A 22273-nucleotide genomic window follows, 5' to 3' on the forward strand; every position below is an offset into this window, starting at 1 on the left:
AAAGGAGCGTCTGTTATTATAACTTGTGAAACCTTCCGTAGTCTACATTTTTGAACGAGCAAAAAAAAAAAAAGAAAAAAAAGTGTGGCTACCTTTCACTTATGCATCTTGGCCAGTACGCCATCAAGTGGGTCAAGTATACAAAGGTATTCGAAAAATGACGATGCGCGGTGGCAGTATTTTGTCAACGTGCCTCTTGCACCTGGCGTTCGTGTTGCTGCACCTGACGCGGCGGCGCTGGTGTTTTGGACGCCTCTATTGCCATGATGCGTCGTTATTTTTTTCTTTATTTCCCATTATCATTTAGCATCACTGATGACGTAGAAGTGTCTCAGAGTAAGTTGTTACGACATTAAACTACAGGAGGACAGTTTTCAGGATAACTTGATGACATGACTATCCTCACTCAGTACGCCACTCATCGAACGTTGTTTCCAGATTTTTTTGTCGTCGAAGATCAAGGCACAACAACGGGAACGGTTTCCTGTGAAAGTATGAGCCGAGTAGAGCCGTAGTTAGCAGGTGGCGGCGAGCAGTGGGCGGGAGGGTTTTATATTAGTGCACTCCCACGCTCTCTTCTTTCCCCTCGGGGATATCTCGAGCAATTGTTCACCGATTGTGGACCAGTGTCTTTACTGAGTCAGGTTGTTCGTGTATTGAGCAGTGATCAAAGATTTTTCCCCACGTCCCCCGTTTTAGTATCTTATGGGTTCGACGCCTTCTTTAGCAGTATTCAGAAATAATTATGATTATTATCAATTTCTAAAATGTTCACGGTCTTTCGTACTGGTACATACTTGGCCAAGCTTGATACAAGAAGCTGTTCAGTAATGCTCGAGTGGGAATTTCCCTCTCGACAGCTGCTTGTGAGGGCGGTCTTCCAACGCTTTGCAGGTGTGTTTGTTTATGCAATAGAGAACAGATAAGACACGATGCCTGTCAGAATTTTACACGCAAGTTGATATGAATAAAACTTAGACGAAGATCTAAGTCTCGCAGTGGATAAGTTGTTGAGATGACTGTGCATAAGCTGAATATTACAGTGACTCACGGGCCTTGTCAGTACTGTCGGAGGTCAGTTGGTCATGGTCAGCGTGGATGAAGTACCTCAGTGAGTACACGTCCTTGCGCGCGCCCCCGGTATCGTGGTAGGTGGCGTCCGAGGGGATCTCCACTGAGGGACTGTTGTTCTCGTACTCGTTTGGTTGATTTCAGCTGCGATTATCACTGGATTAAATAAAGAGCTCATTTTCTATTATTTCTACAAACTAACTTTTGGTAGCACTGGAGTCTGCCAGTAGTGAAGTGGCTACATGCAATTTATTTAGTTCAGAAAGTGTATTGTCATATTACAGTCTGTTAAAACTCTGTATTTCAAGAAAACATATTCAGATCAGTATCATGGCATAAGAATGATAGAGAAGCTGAGAGCCGTACAGTGTCATTTCTTTGAGATGTTAAAGCAAGTTTATAATAAAAAAAAACATCAATACAAAGAGCAGTGACACTTTGTGGTACACGATTGCATTCGTATTCATCTATGTAACAGAAATATTTAAGTGTCAGTACAAGACAGCTTATAGGCTGATTTGCGGCCGTAAACCTTGCATCATCAGTAAAGTTTAGAAGCATGTCTGACCATCGTCAGATAACTATTAAGTATAGAATATAAGCCGATACCTTGGTGGAGTAGCCAGAGCAGGAGGATACTCGGGCATAAGATCATTAGCAAGAGTGTACTTGGCGGGTGCATTCAAACTCCTTCGCGGCGTTTGAAAAAATTTTAAGAATGTGTTGGACTATGAGTAGTGATTGTAGATAAGAAGAGATTTGTTTGTTAGGATGCTATAAGTTTTATTTTTGGTGAAAACGGAGGCTGTCGCAGCGAAGAATATTGATAATATATTGCAATACAGTTAAATGATATGCCGGAGAAGAACAAATGACAATGCATTGCAATGACGGACCTTTTGCAACCAGTTGTTATGCTGTAAATTTTGATGTTTATGAGGAGTCCCGCTAGGCTCTTGCACCTCCTAATATTCCTTGACTTGTCGCCTCAACTGTAATGTGAGGAACACATTTATGGGTCTTTGTTGCTGATCTGTGCTAAACCAGAAAGAAAATAATGAGGTATGAGAGGGAGGGAAGTTACCATGGACAAGAGGGCGCGCGGCACAGTGTTAGGGAGATACCGACCGCTGCCGACACGAGAATACGTTGACCCCACGAGACGCAGCACAGCTCAGCGTTGATAATTAAGAACGTTTTGATGAGTTTGTGCTGTTCGACCTCGTAGACTGTCTTGAGTATGTTGCCTTCCAAAGATCAGACTTTCGTTTCCTCCAGCATTCAACGTCCTAAGGCCTAGCGTCCTCCTCATCCCGTGCAAGAAGCCTAGCTTGTCTCTTGTCCGTGTGCCCTTACAGGAATGCCCGAGACGAGACAAGCGTGAAAATAATACGTTTGATATCCGTATCATTGTGATATATTCATTTGGGGGGGGGGTCGGTTTATGAGGAAAATGTTGCGAATACCTGTTAAACAAGTACCAGGGCTTACCTGGCCATCGTATACAGCTACCGTCGCCACACGTCAGTCATTTAATGTTATCAAATGAAATTCTGCGAGTGTTACAATGACTCCACTCTACGCACCCTGTTATGTGCCCTTAACCTACTCTGTCCCAGGAACGCTTTGTTTGAATGTATTTGGACAAACAAAGCCATATGAATGAAGTTATGAAAATGTTAAAGCAACAGTTTTAATTCATTTTTTGATACAGGGACATGATTTATTGAATGAAGTATGCACACAGTTGTTCGTTCAGAATTGAACTATTAACAAAATGTCTTAAAAGTTCGTCAGTTCAAAAGTGATTGTAACATTTGTTGTGGCATCACAATGTCTGTGAGAGGCTCTCCTTCCTTTTATTTATCAAAGCTTTTTTCCCCATTCTCAAACCCGAGTGATACGCCTGATTTATGGCGCATTTATGTGATCTTCGAAAGAGAATGTCACCAAACAGGCAGTTCTTGTCAGTGGTAATATCATCCAAGTTGTCCAAGAAGGATATCTTGGTCAATTTTACGGGCACCGCTTCAATGGACGTTTGTGCTGAGGTGCTGTTGAAAGATACCAAGCTATCCCTTGTTGCAGGTTTTAAACAGAGTTCGTTCAAGACTTCAGTGAATGAGAATGTAGTCTTATTTCATCCTTTCGCACTCTGAACAAAACGCATTTTTCTTTTCTCTTTATTTTTTTCATTTTTTTGGTTTGACTGGAAAGCATTCCATAAATTTCTTCCGCTGTAGTGCAGTGGAAGGACTGAGCCGTGTATCCCAACAGGCGGGTAGTATTGTGGTGTGAGCCACTCCCCCACCCGACCAACCCCTTGATTACTGTATTTATTTTGCGCCTTAGTCTGGCACCCTTGTATTAGTCAGCGTCTTTTTTTTCAGCGGGCTGAAATTAGCAGCTCGTCAAGTTTCATGGCTTCTTGTTAGATGTGAAAGTTTTCTTGTGAGGTGTGTGTACGCAAAACAGGCAACTGTAGTGGGTCATGTAAGTAAACATGTACTTCATTTCCCCAAACTGAGTTGGTGGGGATATGCTGCTGTGGTTGATGTCAGGAATGTGACTGATTCAAGGCGAGTCGAACTTTATGTGATTACTGATTGTACAGTACAGGGAGGGAGTTATACCCATGTGGGGCAGATGATTTTTTTTTTTTTTTTTTTTTTTTTAAGAGAGGCTAATTCATTGTGCGTTCCGAACCATCCTGTGGGCAGTGGCGCAAAAGAGGATACAGAGTGCATAATGAATAGGTCTAGGGGCTGGGCCTTATTGACTGAAATACTTCGTAAGTTACACAGAGAAAAGTGTTGACATGGTATGAGTTTATTCGGCAGTTTACATGGTTAGTGAAGTTTACAGCAGTTGAACAATAGTGATTAGATTGCGTATAGGATAAATCACAAAAGAACTATTTAAGATAAAGTTATGATGCTTCTCAAATATCCGAGATAGAACACTGTTATGGATGAGATAATTGCTCATGTATTGTGTTTGGTCAGAATCATCTCAGAATTCAGTAAATGTACAACAGTAAAGTGCATAATGTTGCAGGGGGTGGGAATAGCTCCGTTATCAGAGTTTACAATTGATCTGCTTATCAGCAGAAGGGACAAATTCCCATGAATATCAGTTCAATCTTAGTCGGGCGACAGCAACATCAAGGTGTTTCATTGTTCGTCATTTACTCTTAATGCTAACTAAGGCTGTGGCCTAAGTAGAGAGGTTTTGAGAGAAATGTGAGAATAGTTATAACAAAGAGGTTCATATTCCCATGGGGTAGGATAGTGCAGCTGGTGTCTCTTACGGTAATGAAGACCATACATTGAGTTCACTCGCAGTTGTAGTATCCCATCTAGATGGATGTGTCTCCACTTGAGGAGAAGGTCTGGAAGGTTTCTTTGTGTGGATTGGGGAGGTGTTTGCCTGAGCATCGGGATCCCAATATGAAGACTGATTTCAGTTATTCTGTCTCTGATATTAGGGAGATCAAGCTATGTTCTTATGCTCAGAATCTTGTTTGCTTTTTTGGACAATCTAGAATTATTCTCATAGCTTCATTTTGTATTTTCCTCAAGCTTTCCCATCCTTTTCTGAAGCGTTAGAGCAAGCGGCGGCGCTGCTAATCAATCGTAGAACGGATGTAAGCGATATACTTAACTTGAACGACTTTGACATTTGCCCCCGACTGAAGGTTAGGATCAGCTTCAACTCAAGCATTCTAAGACCTCTCTCTACATTGATGGTTCAGTCTAGTTACTACAGTTCCTAAAGTTGGTAGTTCTAATCACGTGTGTGTGTGTGTGTATGTTTGTTTGTGTGTGTGTGTGTGTGTGTGTGTGTGTGTGTGTGTGTGTGTGTGTAACATCATTAGTGGAAGGACATCTTTAGCAAAATTGCTTCATCGTCAGTGGACGAAAAGGAGTACAATCTCGTCGAAAATCTTCACTCCAAAGGAGTCCATTATTTCCTTGCTACTGTTGGTAGTGCATGGGTCCCTGGGTTGTATATTTGAATCATTCATTGATTATTTGATAGACGAAGTATTGACAGAGGACTCCAATTTGCCTATTGCTCCGTTCCTCGCCAGCAGCTCTCTCTCTCTCTCTCTCTCTCTCTCTCTCTCTCTCTCTCTCTCTCTCTCTCTCTCTCTCTCTCTCTCTCTCTCTCTCTCTCTAACAGGATAGCCGTCAGACAACCTGAAACATCTGATTTGAACGACACGGTTTAACAGAGCTACGTAGCCGTAGACTATGAACGCCAGAAACAGGTTATGTCGAGCTCCTGGTTTTCTCGATATCCTTTTAGACTGAGCATAATGGATGATATTAAGGACTGAGTATAATGGATCACATTAAAGATGGGGTTCATTATTAGACTTACAGACATATGGTAGAAACAGCCTGGAGGTGACAAAGATATTGATCAGACGCGTAGCTTGATAACATTATACAATACCCGATGAGTGGAGTAGCAGGAACGGTAGGCAGCTGTGGTGACACAGGGCTGTGCCATGATCCCTCCTTCAGGCCGACTGTTAATTGGTTTGCAAATAAGCTCGAGGGTCCTTGTTTGGGTATGAGAGGCGGGTGGCTTTTGTTTTAAAGCGGCCGTAGCCCGTAGCCATGTGCGGCAGCTTTTGTTGGCAGCATCTGCGCCCTTCCTGTTCGATATGTTATGATTAGCCGAATGATGATGCATAGGATTTTCTCAACAATCAGTTTTTGTACGAATGACAAAAAAAGAAAAAAAAATCGATTTTCATTGAGTACCTCTGGAAACATGGAGGGCTGGAATGTTGTTAAGCGTAACTCACTTATTGTTCATTATTATAAACGGGCCGTTTATCAATAAGTTTGCGATTTTGTTAAAAGAATAACCATCATCATAAATGGTAAGAATTTTGGAAAAGAATAACCATCGTAGAATATGGTAAAAGTTTTCTAAAATTCGTAATCTAGCGATCACTGTATAAAGATTTTTTTTTTTAGGGGTGTTTCCATGGGATATTTTATTCATTGATGGGAGAACTTTCCCTTTATGTTGTTACTAGTCGTCAACATATGTTAGTAGTTTACTGTGATAATTTCGGTTCTTATATTCCATATCCACTGTTTTTGTAAAGAATGATTTACATAAGATGATATTTTGGTATATCATTCTCCTACATTTTTGTATTAAAGATTTTGAGCTCTAATGGAAAGGAGAAAAATTATAAAAAAAAAAACTCAGTGACCTATAACAGAAAAACAAAACATTAAGCTTCCTTCTGTGTTCTTTCCCTCTTCATATAACATTTCTTCCATCGAGAGTCTGGGCTACAAACACCTGATTGATTTATTCATTTATAACATTTTTCTTTAACCCGAGCTTGATTGGGGTTATGTTTAATAGACGTACCGTATCGGTCATATATATATATATATATATATATATATATATATATATATATATATATATATATATATATCGACCAATCCTTTGCGGAGGATGAACAGTTGGGTTGAACGTGAACTTACTGCAATCTACCCCAGGCGGCTTCAAGATTGCATCACGGTCAGCGACGCTAACAGCTTCACCGCACAAGTCCACGCTTTGTAACTTCAGTCAAAACTATCACATGATTTACTCGCTGAATTGCATCTCAATAAAACCGATTTTAGTATTTTTTCTTTTTTTTTTTTTTACGTTACGTATGACGCACCCAAAGGTCTTTTTGGGATTGAACGTCGCGAAAACTTAAAAAAAAAAAATAAATGCAGATGGCACACGACAGGTGAAGAGGTTGCTTATTGAATCGAGGTGAGCCAGGTAAGCCAGTGACTGTACCCTGTGTCATCAGTATATTATGCTGTACATGTAAAACGTAAGTGATTTTTTTTTGGGGGGGGGGGCGGGGTTAGCCAATTGAGCATTTGTTCAGCGTCCCAAAAATTCACAAAAGGAAACATTCCATCTCCGAAACAAAATGTCAAAAGTTGTTGGTCATTGTCATTGTTAGCATTTCATGAATTAGAATTTTTTTTTTTATTTTGAGAACCCACAATGGCCTGAAATAAACTGTAATACATACTCTTGTATTTTTGTTATATTATTTCAAACGAAGCCTTTAATCCGGACCTTTGCATTTAGGAATTTTGTATCGCTAGACCGTCACTGATAGTAGTAATTGAGGAGCCCTGTGCACCATTAAACTTCCCCACTGTGCGTGCATCTCGTCCTGTTTCTAATGGTAGCTGGCAAGGTGTTGAAGAGTATTGGGCCACGGGTGTCGAAGGTGGTGTCTATTTTTGAGGATATCACACCTTGTGATTTCGTAAGGGCTATTTCACAAGGTCTTTTATGCCTGTTGTGCCAGCAGGACGTTATTTCTGAATGTAAATTGGGAACCATACTTTCAAGAATTATCCAGGTATAAATGTCGATGTAATTCTCCCATCTGCACTCCAGGGAGTATAGGCCTCCAGAGATTTCAGCCATTCCCAGTAATTTAGGTTCTTTACCACATTAAGTTGGGATGTGAAAGATCTTAGGACATATCCTTATTCTGCAATTTCCCCAAAAATTCTCTCTCATGAAAGAAGTAGCTCTGAATAACACCAACATTGGTGTTACTTTTCTTGAAGGTCCACAAGATCGAGCCAGCCAGCCTTCTGTTAGCATTTGGTTGAATCTTTGAAATACAAAAGAAGAGGAAAAGATAAACATCAATTGACGTGTAGAAGATAGTATCCTGGAAAGTGTTAGCTCAGATTATGTGAATTAAAGTATAAAACACTCATTTCTTTTTTGTTACAGGCATATGAGTGGGCACTTGAAGCCATGAAGGTTGTTGGACGTGTAAAGGGAGAAGGGCTAGCATCTCCTGAGCAGGTGGGTGCTGCAGCTCGCACCCTCACGGCTTACATGGAGGAGCATCCACCCATACCAGAAGAAACCTTCACTGCCATGACCACCCTTGCCACACGACTCAACAACCACACACTTCTGCAACAATGCAAGGTCCGACAGGTTTGCCTCTAGTACTGATGCTTGATGTTGTGAAATTTGAAAGACGTAAATATTTTAATTGAATTATTGTATAAGAACAACAACATATTCTGGTTGAACACTTTGATTACAAAATTTCTGTATGAAATTTCTTTAACAGATGGCTCAGGTTCGATGTCAGGAAACGAATGAGCTTCTACGTAGTCGTCAGGCAGTCCTCCAGAAAGCAAAACGCCAAATGGAATTTGACTGTCAGAGCTTTGTTGACTTGGGTGAAGTGTTTGGAGGAGGTGAAGACATGTCCCCATTGGCCTGGCTTGCTTGTTCACCTCTGAATGTATCTGGTCGGCGAAGGTCAGTGTCATCAGTTGGGTCACGACCACGGGAGTCATTGTCACGGTGTCCATCATTAGACACAGATGATGACTCGGTGTTCCTAGACCCTTTGCCTCCCCCACCACCTGCCAAGACACCTTTGGAGCCCCGTGGTAGCCTAGGTGGCATTAAGGAAGTCCGCGAAAGTGCTGAAGACTTGCAACAGTCATCTACACTACCGTCCCCTACAACTCCCAAGTTAACCTCCCCTGCTTTAGGAGTGACAACCTCTTCATCAGGCTCTAGTGGAACCAGTGGAAGCAGCTCTTGTTCCTCAAGTGAGAGTTCTGGGCCTGTCACCATTAACAAAAAATATATGAAACGAGCCAATACTTGGCAGTTTGGTCTCATGTCCAAAGAACACGCCGACGAGAATTCAAGGTATGCTTTCTTGTATTATTTTTTCTTCATCTTGACTTTGAGCAGTCAAGGTAACAGTATAGATGAAAAAGAAATAATAATTCAGATTAATCTGAGGATCGAATCTTATTGCCTGGCAGAGATAGTGGAGCATTCATTGCTGTTTGTGTGCACAGCTGGTCATGCTATGATGTCAGAGACTGTAATGAGTTAACCCTTATTGCTTGGGATTCTGTCACTTTACAGGAAATAGGATGTAAACAAAAAAATGGACCAGTATTAAACATACTCACCACTACCAAAATATAGGTATATAAGTGATAATCTGTGATTAGAGAAGTTGAGGGAGGGCATTTGTCCCACTGTGTAGTTTTTTCATCTTTTCCCCATAACACTAGCATTTAACTCCATAAAAATCATTTTTATTAAACCCTACCAGTTATACTTTATTTAAGAGGTATACATTTTTCAGTTTATACTTTTGTGCATAATTTTGTAATGAAGACATCCAACATTTCTCAATTATGGTCTGGAATTTACATTTTACACTGCATATTTTTTAACATGAACCCTGTGCCCATACTTGTACACATTACTTTGCAGTGAATTGCTGTATGGGTTGCCTCTGCCCACCATTTGAATTGGAAGGCCAGCTTTATCAGTGTGTAGAGTTGCCGTACAGTCACAAGCAACTACAATTAACACTAGAAAAAGCCCTAATTTACGCCTGTAACATGATTGGATGATATATATATCTAACCGTATAGGGACTTTATCCATACTTGTCTTTTCCCTCTGTCATTTGAATAGGAAGGTGCACTTTATTGGTTTATAGAAATGCTGTTTGTCAGATACACCTACAATTAACAACAGGAAAGGTTCCTAGTTCTTGTATACCTATATAACACAGTAGGTGATGGTATGGCCCAGGCTTGGATGCTCGTTATGCACCACACCGGGTAGTGGCTAATTAGTGATGCTCTGTTGCATACTAATTATGGTAATAATGATTTGGCTGATGTTGACCTTTTAGCACTGGGTAAATTTCTTTGAATATTAGTAATCCATTGGTTGTGTTGGGAGACCATGGTGCATGAGTCAGCATATGTGATAAGCCAGGCTTGTATAACATGAGAGATTTAAATGCCTACACCAACAAATGTGGATGATTTACCAGATTTCCTCTCCCCTCTTATTGCATACACAGACTAAAATGTCTTATTTTTTGATAAACTTCCGTACTGGGAACCCAGTAAATTTTCAAAGCTCCACCCTTTAGGGGCTGAAATTATTTACAGATGATACATAGTTGAGGGTGTTATTATCAAAACTTTGAAGAGTATTTACAATCAGGGTTAAGTTCCATGCAATGTCCTTAAAGTACAGACATCAACATTGTATAAAAGTCTCTAGCAAAACCCTTAGCCAGTTTCAAACCAAATGTCTGGTCCATTCAACATTGTTAATGTTATGAAATATGAAACTTTTGCATGATATAAAAATTGACAAGTACATTTGGACCAAAGCTTTATTATCTGGCATTTTATCTCTCTAGTATGGATGATGGAGTTCCTCTTTCACCAACAAGCAACAAGAGCATCCCTCCATCTTCAGCTGTCAATTCACATTTACTTATCCGTGGCTCACAGCTCAACCTTTCAATCAACACTGATGACTTATCACAAGAAGAAGTTAAGAAGAGCAAGTAAGTTATTTTTGTTTTACTCAGTATCATCCACTGCTCATGCTGTCATTTTATATTGTGAAGTAAGTAGTGGCATTTCAAAGTAGTCATTTGAAATTAAAATTAATCATGCTGGGGTACTGAATTAGGGAGATTCAAAATTCATTTTGTCGTTGGCTCTCTACTAACTCTAATTTAATATTCTTTTAGGCCATGCAGCATGCTTTTTGAATATGTGACTGCAAGGTATACAAGGAAATTTAAAGAAACCTTTAGCTTGCAGGAGCATTAGGTAGAAGTAGTCAATAGAAACATTAGGTAGGAGCCTCTGCAAACACTGCACCAAGGTTGCCCTTTGCCAGTGGCCTGTTAATGGTGAGACAATAATGGCCAAAAAGTGGCACTGAAGGTCACTAGTTATGGAGACTTTATTGCTTTGGCCACCCACTTGAGAGAGGTCCAGTTGGAACAGGTATCAGAGATATAGATAGATAGGTAGATAATTAAATACCGTTCACTCAGGCACAACAGTATAGAAGAGAGTCACACACACACACACACTCACAAAATCAGTGTCAATATATTTAGAAATGTCCCACTTTCATAAAAGATTAGCCACCTTTTCAGTCGGTTCTAGGGCATCAAAAAGTAGAAGTTTGGTTCCTACACGCATCAATATCATGTTCTGTACATTACCTGCCACAGGTTAACTTCTTCAGGAATGACACCTGGTGGGTTGATCACTTGAATTGTGACCCATCTCTCGAAACCTCTTGTAAACTGACCAAAGTCTAGAGCACTTACAGCTACCCTGATCTTAGTTATGTCATGATCAAGGCATGTATTTGCAAGATGAAATCCTGCTTAAGGTCAGAGGCAGCTGTTTCAGTAGTGGGGCTATGATGCCTGATGGTAAATCATCATTTACTTTTATTCTAGCCTTTCGATTTCTTAGTTTTACTCCTAGTTTTATCTCTCTTTAGTCTGTGTTCAAAAGGCTCTACATCTGGTCCCTGCTTTCGCATGCTCAACTACCTGGTGTTTCATACATATACAGGATGCACATGAAAAAAGTTACTATAGACACTTCACAAGTTTACCAGTTATGGAGACTTTTGCTGTGACCTCCCCCTTGGGGAGCTCATAAAGGGAACAGGCATCAGAAATTTAGATAGCTAGATAGATATTGACACAAAAATTAAACTTTCAAAACCTTTGTGGCAGCAGCAGTTGCAGGATACGACTTGCTAGAAGCAGTAAGTTTTCACTAAGGGTGTTGGGCAATTAAAGAGTGAGTGGGAGCCATTTCTTAAGGAATATAATCTCTAATGACCTGTTTTGATGTGATGTCCCTATGCATCCATCCTTGGCCTGTGTCATGGGATTCTGTATTTTATATCAGATGTTTACTTAATTACTTTATGTATTAGAAATTAATTTCTTGACTTTTGGGGTGAAGTTTTTTTCATACAAGTTTGTCTTTTCATGTATTATTCATCCACTATCTAGCTGTCATGTTTAATGCACCAGAATTTGAGCGCCCTTCCACTATTAGGTCCCACAGATCTTCCCTTCCCATGGTTTTCTCTAGCTGCTATTTGATGAAAGTATTATGTGTCAGTATTTTCAAGTAACAGTTTTATGATGTGAAAACTTTTACTTAGTTTTTATGTGTAATATTTACTTCTTTTCTTCTTTAGGACTCTTCTGCTGATAATGAGGGAGTTGATTCAAACAGAAAGGGATTATGTTAATTCCCTTGAATATATAATTGAGGTAAGTGATAATGATTTGTAAACATAATAATATGTGAAGGTCATGCTCAATTGTATGTCCTCAAATATCAATCAGTATTGAATTTTCACATATTAAATTCATTCAACATTTTAATAGATTGCTTCTTTCTGTAGAATTACATCCCTGAACTGATGAGAGAAGACATCCCACAAGCCTTAAGAGGCCAGCGTAATGTTGTTTTTGGCAACATCGAAAAGATATATGAATTTCACTCAGGATATTTTCTACGTGCTCTTGAAGCTTGTGAGATGCGACCCTTTGCAGTGGGCTCAATATTCCTGAGATACGTAAGTATTTATTTACTTAAAATTGGTAATATTTTTATGAAGTAAAGGTTACAGTATATTCATAAAATATTTACTATGTGTTCATGATAGGAAAAAATCTGTAAATGATTAACTTCATTTGTAATTTGTTTCTTAAATCAAGGTAAGTAAATAGAATATGGGTGGTACTTATTCTTAGAATAGTTTTTTATGTAAGGGATTTTGTTTCTTTAGTGTTCACCTTAGCAGTCTAGCCATGTGACTGTAGAAACAGCACTCAAAATTGAAATAGTTTATGTTAGAAGAAATTAGTTTATGTTGCTGGAGTTACAACCTTAGATTTTCCTCTGCTTATATATGTCATCAAACATCTGCTTTCTTAACCCCTATTGCTTCTCGTTCTGTGGGACTTACCAATGAATAAGTTTAGTTAGTAAATTCTGAAGTACATAGAACATTTAAATTCAGAACTGTTAATAGTTTTTCATCATCTGAGTCATAACTACTTGCTGTTAGAAAAGTGAATGAAATTATCACAGGTAAACAAGATTGTTGTTCTCAAATATATTTAAATTTCCAACTCCATTTGTAAGCTTTTTCTCAAAGTTGTGACTGAACATACTCAGGCTCATACATTCTCCAGAGAAGTTAAGTAAGGTGAACTGTTAATTGTTGGATGTTACATTATGATGGTGAGAATTTCCTACTCCAAAAAACTTCACACTTAACAACATTATGCAATACCTTAAGTTCACCAGTGCATGCAGCCTGTAGTACATGATGCCAACTTGGTCTGTTGAAAAGAATTTTGTTTCGTTAGCCAAAGCTCAAGCCGCAAGCTCATTTATGTAGGTGAAGGATATATTGACTGAACAACCGCTCATTTGGTTTTTGGGCAAAAAGTTTGACTATCTCAAAGAAGGATTGCTTTTGGAATGGTTAGGATTTTTGTTATATTTCACATGCAGTGATTGGATAGGAGCAAGTGTCACTTTCCTTTAGAGCAATCTTCCAGGAAGAAATGATCAGTCTGTCCACACAGGACATATTTTCAATCACAAACCATTCACCACATTATACATTGTTCCTCTCAGTTTCTTAATGCAGTTTCAAGTGAGCAGAACAAGCCTTATGCCTATTAATATTTGTTTTTACTTTCATTACTTTGCAGGAGAGTCAGTTTTATCTTTATGCTCTCTACAATAAGAACAAGCCAAAGTCAGATTCACTGATGTCTGAGTATGGATCTTCATTCTTCCGAAAAAAGCAGCTGGAGTTGGAGGACCGAATGGACCTTGCCTCATACTTACTGAAACCTGTGCAACGAATGGGAAAATATGCTCTTATTCTTAAACAGGTTGGTTATCTAAATGCAATTTCTGTAGAGGATAAACAGAATTAACATATTCCACTGTAATCCACTCAGTAGAAGCTATAAGGTATGCATTTTTTTTTTTTTTTCACAACTCTCTGCAGTGGGAAGATATGACCTCACCAGTCTTTTATATCTGTTGTCATTAATGCCATTAAAACACTTCCAATTTTCATGGAGTGGATCAAATATATACAGCCATAGAAATTACTTGCATATACCCAGTATGTTAGTGATTTCCACACTCACACTGGGACTTTTTACCTCCACTTTGCATGCTAAGAAGATTCATCATTAGCTCCATTCACACCACTTCCGTACAAAATGTTTCCATTGCACACCAAACTCCCTTAATTCCTTTAATATCTCATATAAGATATGCCTAAATCTCATTATTTTTCTCATTGAATCTATCTCATGGAGTCTGCCTCTCGAGGCTTTACCATTTGCCTTATTAAAGATATCCCTTGGAGATGCTTTCCCAGTGCAACCAATATTATTAAAGGATAGATTGGGATGAAGGAAGTCTATCGTATGGAAGATTCTTCATCATTTTCAAACAAATATGAATAAGATATCAAGAAACATACAATCCAGTACAGGTACACAAGTACAATATTTGAATGAAGAACAAAGCACACGATATTCTCTCTAAGTATATGATATGAATAAAACTTGCCCGAACTGGACCTGTACCTTGTATGTCAAGGCTTGCTGGGGGTAGGAAAGGGTGGGTGAAGTTATGCCTGTCACTTTATTTAAAGATAGATATCAGAAGTTGTCCAGAGATGTCTGACTGCTTTTCACATTCTGCTGAATTACCGTCATACTTAGTTGGATATTATGTTTGTTTTGCTCTTTGATCTAGACTATGTTGACCAGCATTAAAATGCCTCAAAATATCAAACTTTACCTCCAAGCTCATGCTTTTCTTCTTGAGAATAATAATACTCACTAGGCTGCTTTCCTTTCATAGTCATAGGGGTATACAGAATATTACGCTGTAAGAATGCAGGTTGTATCACCACTGTTTAGCCACATGCATTGGACTGCTGACCTTGGGAGATGCCATCACTCACCACAGCTGTCACCCACTATTGCCATGTGTGGTTTTTGAAAACTTTTTTGTGTGCATTATTCTATCTATGTTTTCATGGCAGCATATATTTGAAATGCTAACCTTCAAATTCTGTGTTTGCTACACAGGTTACCTAGTCTACTGCTCTTATTTTTGACCATTGAAGACCAACTTCTTGCACCCTGTACAATTAATTTTTTCCCTTTCACCAAAACTTTTGGTGCATCTTCGATTTTTTCCCTTACATAACTCTACACCTATCCTTTGCTATGCAGAAACATAAATATAACATATAATTAGGCAATGTTTTGCACTTTTTTATAATATGGCATATGTTTGAGTTTGCTTGATCCTTGCATAATGCCATATCAAATTCAAAAGGAAGGAATATGAAAATCTTTCTACACCCACATGATAAGTATATTAAAACAGATATTGGAGTTGTTTGTTACAGTGCAATATCCATTTTATTTTCAAATTACTTTCCTTCATGTTGCTAATTTGCTATCATGTGGAGAACAAAATTCCACAAATGTTTTATAGAAAACAATTGAGTGGGAGAAGTATAAAAGAAAGAGACAGGAGGTCAAGAGAAAGGTGCAAGAGGTGAAAAAAAAGGGCAAATGAGAGTTGGGGTGAGAGACTATCAGTAAATTTTAGGGAGAATAAAAAGATGTTCTGGAAGGAGGTAAATAGGGTGCGTAAGACAAGGGAGCAAATGGGAACTTCAGTGAAGGGCGTAAATGGGGAGGTGATAACAAGTAGCGGTGATGTGAGAAGGAGATGGAATGAGTATTTTGAAGGTTTGTTGAATGTGTCTGATGACAGAGTGGCAGATATAGGGTGTTTTGGTCGAGGTGGTGTGCAAAGTGAGAGGGTTAGGGAAAATGATTTGGTAAACAGAGAAGAGGTAGTAAAAGCTTTGCGGAAGATGAAAGCCGGCAAGGCAGCAGGTTTGGATGGTATCGCAGTGGAATTTATTAAGAAAGGGGGTGACTGTATTGTTGACTGGTTGGTAAGGTTATTTAATGTATGTATGACTCATGGTGAGGTGCCTGAGGATTGGCGGAATGCGTGCATAGTGCCATTGTACAAAGGCAAAGGGGATAAGAGTGAGTGCTCAAATTACAGAGGTATAAGTTTGTTGAGTATTCCTGGTAAATTATATGGGAGGGTATTGATTGAGAGGGTGAAGGCATGTACAGAGCATCAGATTGGGGAAGAGCAGTGCGGTTTCAGAAGTGGTAGAGGATGTGTGGATCAGGTGTTTGCTTTGAAGAATGTATGTGAGAAATACTTAGAAAAGCAAATGGATTTGTATGTAGCATTTATGGATCTGGAGAAGGCATATGATAGAGTTGATAGAGATGCTCTGTGGAAGGTATTAAGAATATATGGTGTGGGAGGCAAGTTGTTAGAAGCAGTGAAAAGTTTTTATCGAGGATGTAAGGCATGTGTACGTGTAGGAAGAGAGGAAAGTGATTGGTTCTCAGTGAATGTAGGTTTGCGCCAGGGGTGTGTGATGTCTCCATGGTTGTTTAATTTGTTTATGGATGGGGTTGTAAGGGAGGTAAATGCAAGAGTCCTGGAAAGAGGGGCAAGTATGAAGTCTGTTGGGGATGAGAGAGCTTGGGAAGTGAGTCAGTTGTTGTTCGCTGATGATACAGCGCTGGTGGCTGATTCATGTGAGAAACTGCAGAAGCTGGTGACTGAGTTTGGTAAAGTGTGTGGAAGAAGAAAGTTGAGAGTAAATGTGAATAAGAGCAAGGTTATTAGGTACAGTAGGGGTGAGGGTCAAGTCAATTGGGAGGTGAGTTTGAATGGAGAAAAACTGGAGGAAGTGAAGTGTTTTAGATATCTGGGAGTGGATCTGTCAGCGGATGGAACCATGGAAGCGGAAGTGGATCATAGGGTGGGGGAGGGGGCGAAAATTTTGGGAGCCTTGAAAAATGTGTGGAAGTCGAGAACATTATCTCGGAAAGCAAAAATGGGTATGTTTGAGGGAATAGTGGTTCCAACAATGTTGTATGGTTGCGAGGCGTGGGCTATGGATAGAGATGTGCGCAGGAGGATGGATGTGCTGGAAATGAGATGTTTGAGGACAATGTGTGGTGTGAGGTGGTTTGATCGAGTAAGTAACGTAAGGGTAAGAGAGATGTGTGGAAATAAAAAGAGCGTGGTTGAGAGAGCAGAAGAGGGTGTTTTGAAATGGTTTGGGCACATGGAGAGAATGAGTGAGGAGAGATTGACCAAGAGGATATATGTGTCGGAGGTGGAGGGAACGAGGAGAAGAGGGAGACCAAATTGGAGGTGGAAAGATGGAGTGAAAAAGATTTTGTGTGATCGGGGCCTGAACATGCAGGAGGGTGAAAGGAGGGCAAGAAATAGAGTGAATTGGAGTCATGTGGTATACAGGGGTTGACGTGCTGTCAGTGGATTGAAGCAAGGCATGTGAAGCGTCTGGGGTAAACCATGGAAAGCTGTGTAGGTATGTATATTTGCGTGTGTGACGTGTGTATGTACATGTGTATGGGGGGGGGCCATTTCTTTCGTCTGTTTCCTTGCAATTTGATTATACTTCTGCTCATTTTATATACTAGATTTTGACTACTGTCTTCATCAGCTTCTGGGTATAATGTGTATAGCACTGTACATAATTTCTCTTAATTTTCCCTATTATTGATAGATTTTTTCCTTCTTTTGCTATCATAAGGACACATTTCGTATTAAGTACATGGGTCAGTAGAAATTAAAACTCTGAAGAGTAAATTGAACATTGTTCTTAATTGTACTCAAATTTATGAAGTTACAATTTGTTCAGAAAAATATTTCCCGAACCTGACATATTTTATTGTCTTACAAACTCAGAATTACTTAATAAGTAAGATTAAGGGTAACACCCCTCTTCCCCATTGGTACAGTAACTTAACCCTAACCATGTAATTCTGTTAGAGTATTCATAATCATAAACAAGAATGGGCCAGGATTGGGGGATAATAGGGCAGCAATTGTCCTGATATACTTTCTGGTTTACCTTGTCTCCATTTGTATCTTATATTATTCTATTCTTTAGTGTTTCATTGAAACTTTTATTCAGTGCTTACAGCTTTTGTGGTTACACCTTAATAACAAAAACATGCACCTCCCACTATTTGCTCTCTCCCTCTAAGTATCATCTACTTTTAAAGCCATATACCTAGCCATTATTACTGGAACCACACACTAGTGATGTTTCTTATAATTTCCATGAAATCCTTAATCTTTTATTATTTTCATGCATTTTAGAGATGTGAACTCTGCAGATATTTTAGTATATTCCTTCTACACTTGGAGACATTAGAAAATTAGGAATTGCATTTGATAGCCACATTAGGTATAGTAATTATTTGTTAATCTGATTTTTTTATCCCTTAGCTGTTGAAAGAGTGCAGTCGTGGGGAGGAGAATTACGATGACCTTCTAGGTGCTCAAGAGATGGTTCAGTTTCAACTGCGTCATGGCAATGACCTTCTTGCAATGGATTCCTTGAGAGATTGTGATGTATGTAAAAAGTTTTGTCTTGATTGGAAATATGTTTTCAAGAAGCCTTAAATAAGGAAATATGCACACCTGGATATTTTCCAGGGCTTTCTTTAATTTGTAACTACACCTAATAATTTATTCCTCAAAATGCTATATTACAGGTGAACCTCAAGGAACAGGGTCGATTGTTGAGGCAAGGAGAGTTTATGGTATGGGAAGGAAGTAGAGCCAAGAAGTCCATTAGGCATGTTTTCTTGTTTGAAGATCTTATACTGTTCAGTAAGGCAAGAAGAGACCCAGAAAAGAAGGTATGAGTACCGTATTTAATCAATGTTTTGATACAAAAAACAAATTCATAGGAATGCAATGCACAGATCACCTGTTTTAAACTATATTTATTGGATATTCATAATTATCACTGTGCCATTATATCTGGGCTTTAGATGCAGAAAGGTATTCTTTGTGATATTATGACCTTTAAGCTGTGAAAAAGTATAGCAAAAGTGATGGAAGTAAAAGTAGATTCCCAGCATTATTATTATCATTATCTTATAACCTCAGGACCCCTTCTTTAGGGGTTTTAGCTCCAAGTTTGTACTACAGTCAGTAGCAGGGAAAAGATACTCACTTGGAGAGAGACATTCTCCAACAGGATCATAGTCTGATGATACAACCTCACCAAAAGTGACTTTTCATATGCAGCTTAACCATAAGCAGGCAAAGCCTGGTAATGCCACCACATTGTTTTACAGGAAAAGGTTATGTTTTCTAAGTGAATACATTTAATCTTTACATAAAAAACATTGCACTGTTGATGATCCACTGTGGGCAAAAATAATTTGGTAGCACTCAGGCACTTACTTTATCCCTATGACTGGGTAAGAAAGAAAGGACTGTGTTTTGGTTGCAGATTATAAGTTAGAATATTTAAGTATAGTAAAACGGCAAAAAAGTGTCTACAGTTTGTTTGTATATGTAACAAGGCTACAGTGCCAAAGGTAATATTCTGTGCTTAAACTTGGATGCTAACAATTGTGGAGATACAAATTGTTGAAAATAGTTATTAATTGCTATACTCTGCCGGAGATATTTTATTGTTTAAAGCCCCTTTTGTAATGTTTTCACTAAGGACAGTTTAAACAGGCATGATAATATGCTGATTTTAATATCATACAAATGAATGCATGATAAAAGATTTACTCTTATGATATTGAATACTACAAGTGCTCATAGGAGAATGTCCATGCTATCAGATTTTACATCAGTAGTCATTTTGTTTTATATACATTGTTATCCCATTCTACCTTTCAGACACTGGATATATTTCAGTACAAGCACAGCATGAAAATGACTGACATTGGCCTAACAGAACAAGTGGGTGTTAGCACCACTAAATTTGAGATATGGTTTCGCAAGAGGAAGCCATCTGATACTTATCTTCTTCAAGCTCCCAATGCCGAGATGAAAGAGGCTTGGACTGAGGAGATATCCAAATTACTCTGGCGCCAGGCACTTCGTAACAGAACTATGAGATTACATGAAATGTCATCAATGGGTATAGGTAATAAGCCATGTCTGGACATAAGACCAAGTGAAGACCAGATCAGTGACAGGTCCATCAGCATCAATCAGCTGAATAAAGGTTTGTAGAACTGGCAAAGTCTATATTGTGCATTTGTTTATACTTCTCTATTTATAGAAGATAAAATCTTGCTTAAAAATGGTATCACTATTACAGATAAACATTGCTGTGAACCACCCTCACTTTAATATATCCTAATCTTTGTTGAAATTTATTCTATTCAAAGTTTATTGTTTTCCAGCACCTCGTCTTCGTAGTGGTTCAACATCAGCTGTTCCTGATTTGAATGGTGGAGTTGGAAAGAGACCTCACTCCATAATTTCAGTCAGTTCCTCTTCAGCATCCTCATCTGCTTCTTCGGTATCATCACATTCTTCAACTGTTTGCCCAACATATGTTGGGACTCTTAACTTGGGATTTGAACCAGGAGATTCCCCCAGAGCCCTTCATCGGTCTGTGACACGTACCAGTCAGTGTTCTGCAGGTATGCTTCTTCATAGATCTAATCCATGAATATAAATGAAATTTTTTTATCTCTCACTTCCTTTCCATTTTATATAAAAGTTTTATGAATAATAAAACAACAGTTTCATTTGTGTACAGCCAGTTTCTTCTTGTCTTGTTTAATATACATGTAATGTACAAACCTGAGCATACCATTCACGGTCATACCCCACAGACTACCCCACAGTTTATGTTGACAGCTTCATATGCCCTAGTTCTGCCAACTGACAGCACATCACCACCCTCTCAGTTGCCACTCTTCTATACAATACCACAATTATATTTAACACACTTGTAACTGTGCAATTTGAGTTTTCACCTCTTTCCCCTTAACATTTATACATTGACACCATAAAGGCCTTCCACCAGTCCTATGGCATCTCACTCAGTGCCATACATACATTGTAAATTCTGATTAACAAATTAGTATCACTGTCACCCCCTTTCTTGAGAAATTCAAATGCTATCTTAACACTCCAACCATTCCTCTGCACTTCATCTTACTCAAGGGTATCATCACCACTGGAGCTCACTCCCTTACTCTTTCACACATTCCCATATAGATTTTTAAAACAAACATGATAAAGTTATAGGAGAATGCTGTAGGAAGCTTTAACAGTGGTATGTTAGACGACAGATGAATGTTGTTGAAGGCTTTTTATCCCAGAAGTATTGCTTGTGTGAGAGTGAAATGTGGTATGAAAGAAATATGGAAGTGTTATGTTGTTTAATGATTTTATGAAAGGGTGTGCACATGAGAATAGGTAGCTATGTATTGAATCCTGGTGGAACAGAATATATATCACTTAAGTTGTATGCAAATGATGCCTTTCTTTTAGTTGAATCAGAGAAAGATTGATTTGAATGGTAGGTTGCTTTGTAGAGAGAGTGGTGAGTTAATGCAGTTACAAGTAAAGTTTTGGTTTTTAAAAGAGATGGGTTGTCACATTGCTGTTTTTATATGAACAGAAAAAGCAAAAGGTTGCAAATTAGTGTAAGTTTTTGGGTATGATTATGAATGATTGATTACAATAGTGGGGAAAGGGGAAGTTTTCAATCTTACAGTTGCAAAGATCGAGGGATATGGAAGTATAGAATGAGAATTATCTGCCCCAGCAGGCAGATAACAGATTACTTTCTTTTCTTATCGGATTATCCAGTGCCTCATAACCTTTTCTCATATAAGTTGAAAGTGATTCATGCATGATTGTAATTTCCTGTTACTTAAGCTGCATTGTTTTACAGTATATTGTGATTGGGTACTCAAAACCACTCTGGCTATACCCAAGTGTATATGACAGCACATCACTATTGTTACTTGGCTCCCACCTCTGTTAAATGGAATGAATGATGACTGAGTATTAAGTATGAAGTCTTCTATCACCCCATTCTTTTACCAAGAGCTAAATAAACAGTATCGTTATCTAAACAGAATGTGACCAAAATTTTCTGTCACTTGGTACTATATAATAATGTCAAAGTACTTGGTGTGTTTGAATCTGGTATATATTAACATACTCCCTTCTCCAAAGGAAAATGCAAACTAACACTCACAGTGCCAAACATGAACTACAATAAAAAAATATGCATCAAGGAATAAAAGCATGAAATACCCCACACACAGAAGCATACCCCACTAAGTGCAAGAGTGGGTGAACAATAGAAAATT

General features: G+C 38.7%; 1 protein-coding gene across 2 annotated transcripts in view; it reads left to right on the forward strand.

Moving 5' to 3' along the window:
• Positions 1–22273, forward strand: part of LOC139767267 (uncharacterized) — a 606901-nt gene that overhangs the window by 582155 nt on the left and 2473 nt on the right. For both annotated transcript variants that reach the window (XM_071696579.1, XM_071696484.1), the window contains exons 11-20: positions 7873–8076; positions 8225–8820; positions 10355–10504; positions 12184–12259; positions 12394–12567; positions 13718–13903; positions 18411–18536; positions 18680–18826; positions 19830–20160; positions 20342–20584. In XM_071696579.1, coding sequence (XP_071552680.1) covers positions 7873–8076; positions 8225–8820; positions 10355–10504; positions 12184–12259; positions 12394–12567; positions 13718–13903; positions 18411–18536; positions 18680–18826; positions 19830–20160; positions 20342–20584 — 2233 coding nt within the window. The remainder of the gene's footprint in view (positions 1–7872; positions 8077–8224; positions 8821–10354; positions 10505–12183; positions 12260–12393; positions 12568–13717; positions 13904–18410; positions 18537–18679; positions 18827–19829; positions 20161–20341; positions 20585–22273) is intronic.

Source organism: Panulirus ornatus, chromosome 1, assembly GCF_036320965.1.
Source record: "Panulirus ornatus isolate Po-2019 chromosome 1, ASM3632096v1, whole genome shotgun sequence".
In the NCBI taxonomy this organism is placed as follows: Eukaryota; Metazoa; Arthropoda; class Malacostraca; order Decapoda; family Palinuridae; genus Panulirus; species Panulirus ornatus.